The sequence below is a fragment of the Hylobates moloch genome, unplaced genomic scaffold (genome assembly GCF_009828535.3).
Source record: "Hylobates moloch isolate HMO894 unplaced genomic scaffold, HMol_V3 SCAFFOLD_11, whole genome shotgun sequence".
Classification (NCBI taxonomy): domain Eukaryota; kingdom Metazoa; phylum Chordata; class Mammalia; order Primates; family Hylobatidae; genus Hylobates; species Hylobates moloch.
In genome coordinates this window covers 29,285,100-29,301,385 of record NW_026652286.1, presented here as the reverse complement: position 1 = coordinate 29,301,385, position 16,286 = coordinate 29,285,100, and the positions used below count along the sequence as shown (strand labels likewise).

The following is a 16,286-nucleotide window of genomic DNA, read 5'->3' as shown; positions in this document are numbered from 1 at the left end:
AGAAGCTGTTTTGGACACTGAGAAACAGGGATGAAGAAGAAACAGATCCAAGCCTTCCTGAGAGTAACCTCCCCAGGTTTCACGGATGAGGAAGCTGAAGGTCGTCCTGACTCAGGCTCATGGATCCGACCCGGGCTTCTGTGGCTGGAGGGCAGCACCTTACTTAGATGTCCCAGCGCACGTGGAGCAGTCTGCCGGTCGGTTGTCTGGCTGCGCGCGCCACCCGGGCCTCTCCAGTGCCCCGCCTGGCTCGGCATCCACCCCGCAGCCCGACTCACACGTGGGTTCCCGCACGTCCGCCGGCCCCCCCCGCTGACGTCAGCATAGCTGTTCCACTTAAGGCCCCTCCCGCGGCCAGCTCAGAGTGCTGCAGCCGCTGCCGCCGATTCCGGATCTCATTGCCACGCGCCCCAGACGACCGGCCGACGTGCATTCCCGGTACGGTAGGGCCTTGCGCGCACGGCGCCAGACAGATGGGCGGGTAGAGCCAACTGCCTCTGGCTCTGCTGGCCTCCGCTGCTGGCGAAGGGGTTCCTGCTCCTGGGAGGTGTAGGAGCCGCTTCCCAGAAGCACAGCCCCGAGACCTCTGGGCGGCGGCCCACACCACGCATGTGTTCGGAGCTCGCCGCGCTCTGCTTTTGCTCTAAGCGGGAACCATGGCTTCTGGCCGCGCTGGGGAACCGAGGAGGTGGCCGCACCCAACCAGGGGTCGAAAGCCCGGGTGGATGCGGAACAAGGATATGATAGGCCTTAAGGGTGGGGGATACCTCTGGGTTCGAAATCGGCGGGTGGTGCAAAAATCGAGGTCCAGTTCCCGGAGCCCATAGAGCCAAAAAAGCCTCAGCTTGTCCGGGGCGGGTTCTTGGAAGCTAGAAAGCAGCTGAGTACCACGCGGCTTGCATTTTTCTCTTGGGACGCTCGAGAGGTGGGCTCCGTGAGGGCAGCTGCTGCCTGCAGATTATAGGGAGCTCTTTGCGCATTTATTAAGAAGCTACTGGTGTATCTCGGGCTGCGCTAGGCACGGCGCATGCAAAGATGAAGCAGGCAGCATCCCAGCCCTTCCGCACCTCGGACGGTCAGTTGAGTAGGATCCGCCGGTACCAACTCCTCCTTTTAACAAATGGGGAGACCGAAAGCTAGGAGATAGTCACGGATCTCTAAGTTCCCAGTGAGTAGGCGGCAGAGGTGAGGTGTAGAACTCGTTTTTACATGTCTCTCGCCTCTAGACGCACCCTTCCCTCATCCCATGCCCTCCCACCTCCGCCCCTACATTAAAGGTAGCATTGGATCCCGGGGCCGTTCAGTGAAGCTAGCAGGTGTCCGCAGGAACTCCCTTCCCCCTGCCAGGCTAGAAACCTTACAAGGCTGTCTAGAAATAGCAGTGATTTGTAAGGAGAGACCCGGCTCCAGCTTGGTGACTGGGCTGACTGCCTGCCTAGAGGTCCTCTCGGATTTTTGCCCTTTGGAGTGGTGTCAAAACTAGACGTGATACTTTGGGGATGCAGCCTGTGATATTTCCTCCAGCGAATGCAGCGCAGGGTTGGATTAACAGGGTGGAAAGAATTCGAGGGTTCCACCAAGTAGCTATTAACTCTAGGGCTGCAGGCCTTAGGCCTTCTGCAGCTATTTCTACACTCCCTGTACTGAAACTATTTCTTCATACTGGGCCTGACAGGCCTTTGCAACAAGGATCACGGCAGAAGCCACACCGTGCGCCTCCCTCCCGGTTGGTTAACAGGCCCTGGTTTCTAGTATTGCGATTTAGTCTGGCGCTGGCTGCGCGCCAGGCCTGGGAGGCTGCCAGCTAGGCTTCACGTTGCTCGCGTCTGCTTCGGGGCATTCATTAGGTCTGAAGTCTGAATCCCAGCTCCCTCCCTCTCACTCACTGAGCGGCATAGCTCCAGATTGCCTCTGCTTACGGGCGGGCCTTCTCAGGGTTCTGCCTTCTGGCCCGTTGCCCGTTTCCGAATGGCCGGAGGCCGCTAGACTAATCGGCTTCGCCCCTGCCCTCTGTAATGCGCATGCGCACGCGCACAAGTTCCTGGACCCGCCCATCTTCCGGACTTGGGCGGGGCGTAAAAGCCGGGCGTTCGGAGGACCCAGCAATTAGTCTGATTTCCGCCCACCTTTCGGAGCGGGACGGAGAGCCACAAAGCGCGCATGCGCACGGATCACGGCAGGCTCCTGTGCCTTGGGCTCGAGCTTTGTGGCAGTTAATGGCTTTTCTGCACGTATCTCCGGTGTTTACTGGAGAAGCCTGGCTCTGTCCTTGCTCTAGGAGTCGGAGTAGCTCAGAGTGATCTTGTCTGAGGAAAGGCCAGCCCCACTTGGTGTTAATAAACCGCGATGGGTGAGCCTTCAGGAGGCTATACTTACACCCAAACGTCGATATTCCTTTTGCACGCTAAGGTGTGGGCCTTCACTCTTCACAGACCCCGTCATTAGGCCTTTCAACTCTCTTTTGGCAACCATTAGGTTTTCTCCCCTCCCTTTTTAGTCATCTCTTGTGATTTATAGTGGCAAATACCCCCAAAGGAAGTAAAATAGCTTTAAAAAAATCTTGGTTAATAAATATTAAAGAAGCTGTAGTGACACTAAATGTTTTTCCCCCTATAGATTCCTTTTGGTTCCAAGTCCAATATGGCAACTCTCAAGGATCAGCTGATTCATAATCTTCTAAAGGAAGAACAGACCCCCCAGAATAAGATTACAGTTGTTGGGGTTGGTGCTGTTGGCATGGCCTGTGCCATCAGTATCTTAATGAAGGTAAGTGAGAGTCTACCACACTGGAAGCCCATACCTTGACCGCATCCTCTATCCCCACTCCTACCCCTAGAATTGTATTATTACATTTCATATAACAATATTTAGATTTATGCACTCATTCAGATAACTTTCTGTGAAACAAACTTTTGAAATATGATGATACACCAAAAGTGTATCTGAAATTAAAAAGAATCAAAAGGTTATCAGGCTGGAGACCCAGTTCCTAAAATTCATTATTCTGTATTAACATGCATGGATTGACTACCAATGAAAAGGAAGGGTCCATGACTTTCAATGAGCCAAAATTCTTTTAAAGTGATTTTTGAATTGAAAATAACACATACATATGGTAAAATTATATGGGAAATCTTAAGTTCTCCCACCCAAACCTCATTGCCCCTGTGCCTTGGATAGCAATTTTGTTATCAATTATGGAGCTAAAATTTAATTAGAAAAAAGAAATTGTGAGTAAAGCACTCGTTATTACACTATTGAAATCTGATTTATATTTAAAAGAAATTGAGGCAGCTTACAACATTAAAATGTCTGAGGCGGGGCACAGTGGCTCACACTTTTAATGCCAGCACTTTAGGAGGCCGAGGTAGGCGGATCATGAGGTCAGGAGATGGAGACCGTCCTGGCTAACACGATGAAACCCCATCTCTACTAAAAATACAAAAAATTAGCCAGGCGTGGTGGCACACGTCTATAGTCCCAGCGATTTGGGAGGCTGAGGCAGGAGAATTGCTTGAACCCAGGAGGTGGAGGTTGCAGTGACCCAAGATAGCACCACTCCACTCCAGCCTGGGCGACAGTGAGACTCCATCTCAAAAAAAATCTGAAGTTCAGATGTGGAGTTTCTAATAAAAGTAAAATGATGAATTCTGGGTTCTGAATAGAAATGGATTCAAGTGAGAAGGGACTAAAGACAGAAATGAGCTATGAAAAGGCCTTGTAACCACACATGTGACTCTATATATGTTCTTAGGAAAGGCCACATAATACACCAACTTTTATTCCGTACCCACTAGATGAGAAATTGATGCTGTTTTCCCCACACCTACAAACCGCCTATGGTTTTTCTCTGTGATGGCCTCTGGCTCAGGTGCGTGTAAGAAGAGTAACTGACACTCATTATATTGTGGATGATTTAGGGATAGATCTGCAGCTTGAATAACTTTTTTGGTAACGATAGACCACATCCATTTGTATTAAAGCTGTTATTGGTGCTCCTGGCCTGAAATGCACCTATGAACTTTGAGTTGCAACTATAAGGATATTTTTTGCCAGTATTATACACTGCACAAACCTATTTATCCATAACTGTTAGTATTGGTTCATATATGGAATCAACCAGGGAATGGTTCAGATTCCATCTCTGAAAGATGGGCGGAAATCAGACTTTTTAACTTTTTAACTTTTTTTTTTTGAGATGGAATCTCGCTTTGTTACCCTGACTGGAGTGCAGTGGCACGATCTTGGCTCACTTGACCTCCTGGGTTCAAGCGATTCTCCTGTCTTAGCCTCCTGAGTAGCTGGGACTACAGGCACACACCGCCATGCCCGGCTAATTTTTGTATTTTTAGTAGAGACAGGCCTTCACCATATTGGCCAGGCTGGTCTTTTTTTTTTTTTTTTTTCTGAGACGGAGTCTCACCCTGTTGCCCAGGCTAGAGTGCAGTGGCGTGAACTCCATTCACTGCTAGCTCTGCCTCCCGGGTTCATGCCATTCTCCTGTCTCAGCCTCTCAAGTAGCTGGGATTATAGGCACCCACCACCATGCCCGGCTAAATGTTTGTATTTTTTAGTAGAGACGGGGTTTCACCGTGTTAGCCAGGATGGTCTTAATCTCCTGACCTTGTGATCTGCTGCCTCGGCCTCCCAAAGTGCTGGGATTACAGGCGTGAGTCACCGCGCCTGGCCTGGCCAGGCTGTCTTGAACTCCTGACCTCAAGTGATCTGCCCGCCTCGGCCTCCCAAAGTGTTGGGATTACAGATGTGAGTTACTATGCCCAGCCAGAACATTTCTTACTAATTTCAAGTCTTGATGCTGGTCAATATCACCTAGTTAAATGAATAACAACCTAAAATTGGTGTATAGGATGGAATTTGAGAGAGTAGATAGAGCAGTTTTATATAACTGGAAGTTATTCTAGCAACTGCCAGTCCAGTGTTCTGCTTCTACATCTGCAGTGGTGGAGCTCCTATAGAGCTTGCTTCAGTGGGGAGACAGGGCTGGAGAGAGGGTCAGTGCTATCTACGTATGCAGTAATCTGTAAGTCAGCTTTTGAAATGGGGTGCCCTCTACTTTGAGTATCCCCATACTGTACTAATAAAGTAACAGAACTCTCCTATGCTGGAAATATAGAAATTTTTCATGCTCTTCTAAAAATCTAGAAGTGGCAATTTTCCATTTAACTAAAGATTTGATGTCTTTTAGGACTTGGCAGATGAACTTGCTCTTGTTGATGTCATCGAAGACAAATTGAAGGGAGAGATGATGGATCTCCAACATGGCAGCCTTTTCCTTAGAACACCAAAGATTGTCTCTGGCAAAGGTTGATTTCAACAAGTTTATATTATAATCCATGCTTGACTTAAATTCTTTTTCCAGATGGTCTCCTTTTGTTGCTTAGGGTAGAGTGCAGTTGCACAATTATGGCTCACCACAGCCTTGAACCCCGGGCTCAAGCAATCCTCCTTCCACTTCATTACCCCCTCCCCCTCACAAAGAAACTGGGACTATGGGGCATGCTACCATGCCCAGCTAATTTTTTTACTTTTTGTAGAGATGGGGACTCGCTGTGTTGCCCAGGCCTGTCTTGAACCACTGGGCTCAAGTGATCCTCCCTCCTTAGCCTTCCAAAGTACTGGGATTGCAGGTGTGAACCACTGTGCCCCGCCTTAGACTTAAATGCTTTATCAGGCTTGAAATCCTAGCTCTTTAAAGATTTTGTTTTAAATGCAGGGTGCAAGAGCCTGGGAACAATTTCATTTGGGTGCCTGTGAATATCAAAGTTTCAATTTCTAGTAAATGGTTTAAAATAGAAATCCAATTTGTCCATGCTATGGAAACCATCTGAATTAGAATGTAATGAGTAAAGCTTAAACCTTAGGTCTGTATTTAACCACATTGTGTTACTTACTTGCCCCCACATCCTTTCACACACGAAGTTGAGAATAGGGTAAATAAATGAGCCTGTTCAGCTAATATTCTTGGCTTGACCCTTTCACACTTAACAGCACCAGCCAAGAAACCTGAATGTGAGCCCAAATAGTGTCTATTTTGATACCTGAAAATCACTGGCCACCTCGCTGATGGGCAACTCCCTTCATCACTGGCTTAACTCTCTTCTGCCATAGGGTATCTAGAAGCAAAATATGCTTGTTAAGTGTAAAGCTGTCTCTGCTTAAAAACAAGTACCCCTACCACCACCACCACCACCACACACACACACACACACACACACACACACGAGGAACACGAGGAAATTACCTGTCCCTGGGCTGATAGGATACCAGTTAAGTAGAAACAGGAGTATGGAAGAGTGTGAACGTTGAGCTTGGGGATCAAAAAATTTGAGGATATGTAAGAAATTAATAGGAGAATCAAATAATAAACTTGATTCCCTCCAGCTCTCCCTAATTGTAGTTACATAAAGTTACAACTTGACCAAAACTAGAATACAAGGAAGGCGTTGACATGCTCTTCCTCCATTTAAGAAGCCATAATGATAAAACTCTAAGAACAAGAAAGGTCTGTGTGGCATTTATGGAACAAATTTTTGCTGCCTAGGTAAAATTTATTCTAAAGGCCTTAATCTGGTCATTATTCCCCTTTTCTCTAGACTATAATGTAACTGCAAACTCCAAGCTGGTCATTATCACGGCTGGGGCACGTCAGCAAGAGGGAGAAAGCCGTCTTAATTTGGTCCAGCGTAACGTGAACATCTTTAAATTCATCATTCCTAATGTTGTAAAATACAGCCCGAACTGCAAGTTGCTTATTGTTTCAAATCCAGGTGAGGCTTTTAACTGCATAAAAATTGACAAGCTATAGTAAAACTGCTAGTATATGATATATATATATATATATAAAATATATATTTTAAGTATTTTCAAATATTATTTTAAAAAATATATATTTTTAAATATTTTCAAATATTATTTAAAAATATATATATATTTTGAGGCAGAGTTTTGCTCTTGTTGCCCAGGTTGGAGTGCAGTGGTGCAATCTGGGCTCACTGCAACCTCTGCCTCACGGGTTCAAGCGATTCTCTTGCCTCAGTCTCCCAAGTAGCTGGGATTACAGGCACGTGCCACCATGCTCGGCTAATTTTTGAAGTTTTAGTAGAGAGGGGTTTCACCATGTTGCCCAGGCTGGTCTCAACTTCCTGAGCTCAGGTGATCCATTTGCCTCAGCCTCCCAAAGTATTAGGATTACAGGCGTGAGCCACCGTGCCCGGGCCCATAATTGTCTCTTAGTCGATAAACAGTTTATTTTCATAAAACTGTTAACTATACTTTTTTTTGAGACCACGTCTCACTGTCGCCCAAGGTGGAGGGCAATGGGATGATCATGGCAGCTTTGACCCTAGGCTCAAGTGATCCTCCTTCCTCAGCCTCTTAAGTAGCTAGGACTACAGGCGTGCACCAATATGCCTGGCTAGTTTTTTAAAGTTTTTTGTAGAGATGGGATTTTGCTATGTTGCACAGGCTGGTCTTGAACTGCTGGCCTCAGGCAGTCCTCCCACCTCAGCCTCCCAAAGTGTTGGGATTACAGGTGTGAGTTGTCATGCCCAGCCAAAACTACTTTTTGAATACTTAATGGACTTGATATACATAGTGTAGAGGCTTAAAAATATTAACAAAATTATTGGTTAGCCATGATCAATATCAAGATCCTTACAAAGCCATATATCTGGAGTAGCCTATCATTATCTAATGATCACCTAGTATCTGCTTAAGTGTTTTCTTCATAGTGGGGATATCTTTTTTGTGTGTGGGGAGGGGATAATGGGTGATTTTTATTTTCTCCTTTCATAGTGGATATCTTGACCTACGTGGCTTGGAAGATAAGTGGTTTTCCCAAAAACCGTGTTATTGGAAGTGGTTGCAATCTGGATTCAGCCCGATTCCGTTACCTGATGGGGGAAAGGCTGGGAGTTCACCCATTAAGCTGTCATGGGTGGGTCCTTGGGGAACATGGAGATTCCAGTGGTAAGCATAAGTTATTTTCTTTTTGTTTTTGAAAAGATTATATAAAAAGTCGATGGGCATTGTATTATTCAATTGGAGCCTAATCAAATATCCATTCAGTAGGATAGAATGGTTTCCCGAAATCTAGCATTTTGTGTAATTCTATGTTAAGAATTGTTAAGATCGTTGCCATTTTATATGGCATTTTATGGCGAGGGGGACGGGGAATGAAATTTCTCTTCTTACCATGGATATCTTAAGACTGTAGTTCTTAGGATGACTTCAGTCATTTAATATCACAGCTGTTTATACCTGACTTGTGCTGCCTGGCCCTGAAAAGGTCAGCAAATCCAAATGCAGTGCACAAAAGTTATATTATTATCACAGTTGAAAAATGTTATGATTAGGTTCTGTATGCTAAGAAAACCCCCGTATGTTCTCATACTATCTTTATATTTCAAATATACATGGGTTAAACATTTCAGTTGGCCAGAGAAACAGGTTAGAATACAGTGAAAATTCTTAGTTTTATATAATGTAAGTAAATGAAAATCTAATCTAAAAGTGAGTAATGACTACATTAGTAGTCTTGACCATCTACCAAAATTGAGTATTCTTCCTCCGAAGATAAGAGAGTTAGGAAAATGAATCACAATTACTAATCTGTTGGTACATGAAAATAAATGTAGTCTGTACTATTTATTTTAGTGCCTGTGTGGAGTGGAATGAATGTTGCTGGTGTCTCTCTGAAGACTCTGCACCCAGATTTAGGGACTGATAAAGATAAGGAACAGTGGAAAGAGGTTCACAAGCAGGTGGTTGAGAGGTAATGAATCTTTTAATTTGGCAACACAGAATATTAACATTTACTATTTTTATTTAAAAGGTTAAAATTGTAATAGCATTTGCATTTGAGATCTTTTTGTTAGAGGGAAAACTTGTGTGGTGTTCTTGTTTTGTTTTGTTTGAGACAGAATCTTGCCCTTTCGCGCAGGCTGCAGTGCAGTGGCGCAATCTTAGCTCACTGCAACCTCTGCCTCCCGGGTTCAGGCGATTCTCCTGCCTCAGCCTCCTGGGTAGCTGGGACTACAGGCATGTGCCACCACGCCCGGCTAATTTTTTTGTATTTTTAGTAGAGATGGGGTTTCACCATGTTAGCCAAAAAAAAAAGAATGTGCCTCACCTTGCAAGGCCCAGGCCCTAGGATCACTTGAGCTCAGGAGTTCAAGACCAGCCTGGGCAACAGGGCAAAACCCTGTCTCTACAATAAATATATAAATTAGCCAGGCATGGTGGTGAGCACCTGTGGTCCTAGCTACTTGAGAGGCTGAGGCAGGAGGATTGCCTGAGCCTGGGAGGTCAAGGCTGCAGTGAAGCGAGATCCTGCCACTGCACTCCAGCCTGCTAGCCTGGGTGACAGAGTAAGAGCCTGTCTCAAAGGAAAAGAAAAAATTATTGAAATAGGGAAGCTTTCAACTTGGTGGCATTATTTACCTTTGTGGTCCTGTGTGGACCTCAGGTCTATAGAATTAAAAAATGAATCATAGCTGGGCACGGTGGCTTACATTTGTAATCCCAGCACTTTGGGAGGCTGAGGCAGGCGGATCACGAGGTCAGGAGATCGAGACCATCCTGGCTAACACGGTGAAACCCCATCTCTACTAAAAATACAAAAAATTAGCTGGGCGTGGTGGCAGGCACCTGTAGTCCCAGCTACTCGGGAGGCTGAGGCAGGAGAATGGCGTGAACCCAGGAGGTGGAGCTTGCAGTGAGCTGAGATCACGGCACTGCACTCCAGCCTGGGCGACAGAGCGAGACTCCGTCTCAAAAAAAAAAAAAAAAGAAATGAATCATAATCTTTAGTTCATAACATATTCTTGTGATTGGTCAAGCAAGGCCCTCTTGTTTGTATTTGTTTAATTAAATAAAACCTGTGAACCCAACACTCAGCTCAAGAAAGAAACACTGACAATATCTGTCAAATAACATTGTTGAATCAGAATTTGGTATTCTGCTGGTGTTTGGAAATAAGTGGATTCTGTGCTCTTCCCCCAGCTATCCCTCTGTCCCCCTCACGCTCCCACTTGAGATAATCCTAAGTTAAGAATGCTATGTTATCTTGGATTTCTTTTTAAAATTCAATATTATATTTTTAAGAATTATCCAATTTTTTTTACAAGTAGCTATAGTTCATTTTTTGATAGCTGTGTAATATTCCATTGTATCAGTATACCATGATTTATCCATTCTTCTGTTGGAGGACATTGGAAAGATTCTCATGTTTTTGCTGTTACTAACAGTACTGTTAATGAATATCCCTGTACACAATATCCTAGCATACATGTGCAAGGATTATTCTTGGTATAATGCAACATTGTGGCATTATTTACTGTAAAACGTGTGTTAATGAAAACTTTGTTTTTCTTTCTTTCTCCCACCCTGTCTTTTCTTCCCTTACCTATGGTTTCCTATCATACAGCGCTTATGAGGTGATCAAACTAAAAGGCTACACATCCTGGGCCATTGGACTCTCTGTAGCAGATTTGGCAGAGAGTATAATGAAGAATCTTAGGCGGGTGCACCCAGTTTCCACCATGATTAAGGTAGGTCTGTGTAGTGATACACTGTATTTGAATGCTTTCTCCTGGCTTTTTAAAAAAGATTCTTCTGAGAAAGATTAATACAAGTCTTCCATTACTGACTTAAGTGAAATAAATTAATGTACCCACAGCTTTCCTTTTTTGAAAGAAATGGTTGACCTTTAGGATTAATGTCCACTAGGCCTGTTCAACACATAGATACTTGATAATTTGACTACAAAAAAGTCTCGTTCAATTATGCTGAGGTAGGTGGAAGACTATAAAAGAAATAAACTATTTTTCCATTGGGGAAAATAGAAATTATATTCAAGTTAGCGTTATGTTACTATTTTTAATGACTTTCTTTTATACTATTCATTAAATCATAACTGAACACCTGGAAAGGAATTTCTACTTATCAAAGTTTTTTATTTTTTTGAGACAGTCTCCCTCTGTCACCCAGGCTGCAGTGCAGTGGCCGATCTTGGCTCACTGCATCTGCCTCCCAGGTTCAAGCGATTCTTCTGCCTCAGCCTCCTGAGTAGCTGGGACTACAGGTGCGTGCCACCACACCCGGCTAATTTTTGTATTTTTAGTACAGACGGAGTTTCACCATATTTGCCAGGCTGGTCTCGAACTCCTGATCTTGTGATCCACCCACCTCGGCCTCCCTGAATGCTGGGATTGCAGGTGTGAGCCACCGCACCCGGCCTCAAGTTGTATTTTAAAATCTTCATAATTAGGCCACACACAGTGACTGACAGCTGTAATGCCAGCACTTTGGAAGGCCAAGGGCAGGAGAATCGCTTGAGCCCAGGTGTTTGAGACCACCCTAGGCAGTATAGTGAGATCTTTGTTTAAAAAAAAAAAAAAAAAAAGGCTATGTGTGGCAGCTGATGCCTGTAATCCCAGCACTTTCAGAGGCCAAGGGGTGGATCACCTGAGGTCAGTAGTTCAAGACCAGCCTGACCAACCTGGTGAAACCCTGTAAAAAAAAAAAAAAAAAAAGCAGCTGGGCTCTATGGCTCATGCCTGTAATCCCAGCACTTTGGGAGGCCAAGAGGTAGATCACCTGAGGTCAAGAATTTGAGACCAACCTGGCCAACATGGTGAAACCCCGTCTGTACTAAAAATACAAAAATTAGCCAAGTGTGGTGGCGCACGCCTGTAGTCCCAGAAGGCTGAAGCAGGAGAATCACTTGAACCCTGGAGGTGGAGGTTGCAGTGAGCTGAGATTGTGCCAATGCACTCCAGCCTGGGCGACAGAGCGAGACTCTGCCTTAAAAAAAAAAAAGCTTTATAATTATAGAGACTGTAAGTCTTGGAAACCTTGGAATGCATAGACAAAATGTAAGATTTTTTTTTCATTTCATCTTCAGGGTCTTTATGGAATAAAGGATGATGTCTTCCTTAGTGTTCCTTGCATTTTGGGACAGAATGGAATCTCAGACCTTGTGAAGGTGACTCTGACTTCTGAGGAAGAGGCCCGTTTGAAGAAGAGTGCAGATACACTTTGGGGGATCCAAAAGGAGCTGCAATTTTAAAGTCTTCTGATGTCATATCATTTCACTGTCTAGGCTACAACAGGATTCTAGTTGGAGGTTGTGCATGTTGTCCTTTTTATCTGATCTGTGATTAAAGCAGTAATATTTTAAGATGGATTGGGAAAAACATCAACTCCTGAAGTTAGAAATAGGAATGGTTTGTAAAATCCACAGCTATATCGTGATGCTGGATGGTGTTAATCGTGTGTAGTCCTAAACTGGTGAGTGTGAAATAGTTCTGCCACCTCTGACACACCACTGCCAATGCTGTACGTGCTGCATTTGCCCCTTGAGCCAGGTGGATGTTTACCGTGTGTTATATAACTTCCTGGCTCCTTCACTGAACATGCCTAGTCCAACATTTTTTCCCAATCAGTCACAACCTGGGATCCAGTGTGTAAATCCAATATCATATGTCTTGTGCATAATTCTTCCAAAGGATCTTATTTTGTGAACTATATCAGTAGTGTACATTACCATATAACGTAAAAAGATCTACATATAAACAATGCAACCAACTATCCAAGTGTTATACCAACTAAAACCCCCAATAAACCTTGAACAGTGACTACTTTGGTTAATTCATTATATTAAGATATATATAAAGTCATAAAGCTGCTAGTTATTATATTAATTTGGAAATAGGCTATTCTTGGGCAACCCTGCGACGATTTTTTCTAAAAGGGATATTATTGACTAATAGCAGAGGATGTAATAGTCAACTGAGTTGTATTGGTACCACTTCCATTATAAGTCCCAAAGTATTATATATTTGATAATAATGCTAATCATAATTGGAAAGTAACATTCTATATGTAAATGTAAAATTTATTTGCCAACTGAATATAGCCAATGATAGTGTGTCACTATAGGGAACACAGATTTTTGAGTTCTTTTGCCATCTGGAAGCCGGTAACAATTAAAAACAATTTTAAGGCCAGGTGCCGTGGCTCATGCCTATAATCCCAGCACTTTGGGAAGCCCAGGTGGGCTGATCACTTGAGGCCAGGAATTAGGGACCAGCCTGGCCAACACAGCAAAACCCCATCTGTTAAAAAAAAAAACAAGTAACCTTGGTGGATGTCTACTCAAGTTTTCTGTACATTTTTCTGAAAATAAAACTGTGACCCTTATCCAGGCCTGAAAACCATACTTGTAAAGGTTAACTGAACAACATTATTGTCATTCCCAACTCCAGGATCTTTTTCCAAAGATTCTTTCCTGAGAGCTAGTTAAGGGAAGGAATTATCTTAAAGCCTGGTTGTCCAACCTTTTGCTTTCCCTGAGCCACATTGGAAGAAGAATTGTCTTGGGCCACACATTAAATACACTAACACGTGCCAGGTGTGGTGGCTCACACCTATAATCCCAGCACTTGGGGAGGCTGAGGCGGGTGGATCAGGAGTTCAAGATCAGCATGGCCAACATGGTGAAACCCCATCTGTACTAAAAATCAAAAAATTTGCCAGGCATGGTGGCCTGTGCTTGTAATCCCAGCTACTTGGGAAGCTGAGGCACAAGAGGCTGAGGTGAGAGGATCGCTTGAACCCAGGAGGCAGAGATTGCAGTGAGCCAAGATGGCACCACTGCACTCGAGCCTGGGCAACACAGCGAGACTCTGTCTCAATAAAAATTAAAGAAATTAACACTAATGATAGCTGATGAGCTACAAAAAAGTTCATAATCTGGATACCCGCCGCCACCTAAAGAGTCCTCACATTCAAAGAGTTGGACACAGCTATAAAGCATATCGTTCTGTGGATTTTTAGTGTATTCACATAGTTGGCAACCATCACCAGTATCTAATCTTAGAATGTAGGCTGGGTGCGGTGGCTTGTAATTCCCAGCACTTTAGGAGGCCAAGGTGGGTAGATTGCTTGAGCCCAGGAGTTCGAGACCAGTCTGGGCAACATGGCAAAAGCCTGTCTCTACAAAAAAGAAATTAGCCAGGCGTGGTGGCGGGTGCCTGTAGTCCTAGCTGCACGGGAGGCTCAGGTGGGAGGATCCCTTGAACCCGGGAGGCAAGATCCCACCACTGCCTGGGTGACAGAGTGAGACCCTGTTTCAAAAAAAAAAAAAAGAATATTTTAATTAGCACAAAAAGAGGCCTATACTTAATCCTGTAGCCTTTTGTAAACTTTGAGTCACCCTCAGTCTTTAAAATTTTTAAATTTACATTAATTTTATATTATTTGATACAGTAAATTAGTCAATACCAACATGACTGAAAAATAATACTTAAGTGAAATACTGATTCTATTAATCTTTCATGAATTTTCAAATACAATCTTGTAAAGCTTCCTTACTTATGGGCAAAATAAATGTTCCAGGTTCAGTTTGTACCTTCCTGCCCCAGGCAAGGAATAGGCCAACTCTGCAAAGAACCTTGATTTTTTTTCATAGTAACCTTGGAAACTAAATTAAGCAGGCCTTATCCCCATCTCACAGAAGTTGCCAGTTAGTGTAGAAGCAAATGTGATGCTCAGAACATGGTTCTACTTCTTTTTTTTTCCCCACTAAAGCCCATGTTGCCAAAATAAAACTCAGTACTTCAAAGCTATGTTCTTTAAAAATTCTTCAAAAATTTTTTTATTTTGGCTAGGCACAGTGGCTCACGCCTGTAATCCCAGCACTTTGGGAGGCTGAGGTGGGCGGATCACAAGGTCAGGAGATTGAGAACATCCTGGCTAACATGGTGAAACTCCATCTCTACTAAAAATACAAAAAATTAGCCGGGCATGGTGGCGGGCGCCTGTAGTCCCAGCTACTCACGAGGCTGAGGCAGGAGAATGGCGTGAACCCGGGAGGTGGTGCTTGCAGTGAGCCAAGATCGGACCACTGCACTCCAGCCTGGGCGAGACTGTGAGACTCCGTCTCAAAAAAAAAAAAAATTATTTATTATTTTATTTTTAGTTTTTTGGGGTAGAGATGGGGGTCTCCCTATGTTGCCAGGCTGGTCTTGAACTCCTGGGCTGAAGCCTCGGCCTCCCAAAGTGCTGGGATTGCAGGTGTGAGCCACCATATCTGGCCCCAAAATTCTTTAGTGAGTACCTGCTATACTTTGGTAAATGTTGCAATGTACAAGAATAAATAAAGACAAATTTTGGTTCTCCTAAAGTTACTGCAATCAAATAAGCAAACTGTTAAGTAAGTTTGGAGTATTTGGGCAGGCATGGATGAAGAGCCAGTTCTAGTCATCTAGCATGTTTGGCCACTACCAAGCTGATACCTTCCTTGGCCGCCAGGGGCCTGAGGTAGGTGTAGAGCTTAAATTTCCAGTCCATCCAGGCCAGCAATCTCCCTCTCAGCCCGGGGATAAACGAGGTTGCTGTGGAGGTATAGGACCAAGTAGTTGCTGCTCCTGTCTGCTATAGGGGGCCTCTAGCTTCAGGCTAGTTGTTGGTTGAGAAAAGTGCCGTAAGAGAGAGATATACAGGAAATGATGGTAGTTGACATTTGTCAAGGAAAGCCAGAGCATGTATGTGCAAAGCTGAAAATGAGGAATTAACCTTGAGAAGGGCCAGGGAAAGAGCTTTCTTGGTTTAAAGAACAGCAAAAAGTCCTGATCCAAAAAAGCTGTCCAAAGCCTAGTTGGAAGGGAGTGTATTGAGTGTCCTGAAATGATATCGGAAGTGGGGGTAGGAGGCCAAATCTTGAAGATCTAGGTTGTGGTAAAAGTGGGTTACTCTACGTGTAATGGAAAGCCACGGAAGAGTTTAAAGCAGGGTTATTGCATAATCTGAACCATATTAAAAACAAATACTGACTGGGCGTGGTGGTTCACGCCTGTAATCCCAGCACTTTGGGAGGCCGAGGTGGGCAGATCACTTGAGGTCAAGAGTTCGAGACCAACCTGGTCAGCATGGTGAAATACAAAAAAATACAAAAAAATTTGCCCTGCGGCTGGGCGCGGTGGCTCACGCCTGTAATCCCAACACTTTGGGAGGGCGGATCACGAGGTCAAGAGTTGGAGACCATCCTGGCCAACATGGTGAAACCCCATCTCTACTAAAAATACAAAAATTAGCCGGGCGTGGTGGCGCACGCCTGTAGTCCCAGCTACTTGGGAGGCTGAGGCAGGAGAATTGCTTGAACCCAGGCGGTGGAGGCTGCAGTGAACTGAGATCGCGCCACTGCACTCCAGCTTGGGCGACAGAGTGAGACTGTGTCTCAAAAACAACAACAATAACAACAC

General features: G+C 44.4%; 1 protein-coding gene across 2 annotated transcripts; it reads left to right on the top strand.

Moving 5' to 3' along the window:
- The first annotated feature begins 332 nt into the window (after positions 1 to 332).
- On the top strand, positions 333 to 12,639 carry LDHA (lactate dehydrogenase A). Of its 2 annotated transcripts, none has more exons than XM_032166458.2 (8): positions 333 to 438; positions 2,617 to 2,766; positions 5,207 to 5,324; positions 6,615 to 6,788; positions 7,816 to 7,989; positions 8,677 to 8,794; positions 10,448 to 10,571; positions 11,927 to 12,639. In XM_032166458.2, exons 2-8 carry the CDS (start codon positions 2,641 to 2,643, stop codon positions 12,089 to 12,091), a joined length of 999 nt encoding a protein of 332 aa, XP_032022349.1. In that variant the 5' UTR covers positions 333 to 438; positions 2,617 to 2,640; the 3' UTR covers positions 12,092 to 12,639. The 2 variants fall into 2 exon arrangements, with proteins under 2 accessions (XP_032022349.1, XP_058302553.1); XM_058446570.1 differs by lacking the exon at positions 333 to 438 and adding an exon at positions 2,149 to 2,409.
- Positions 12,640 to 16,286: the final 3,647 nt, after the last annotated feature.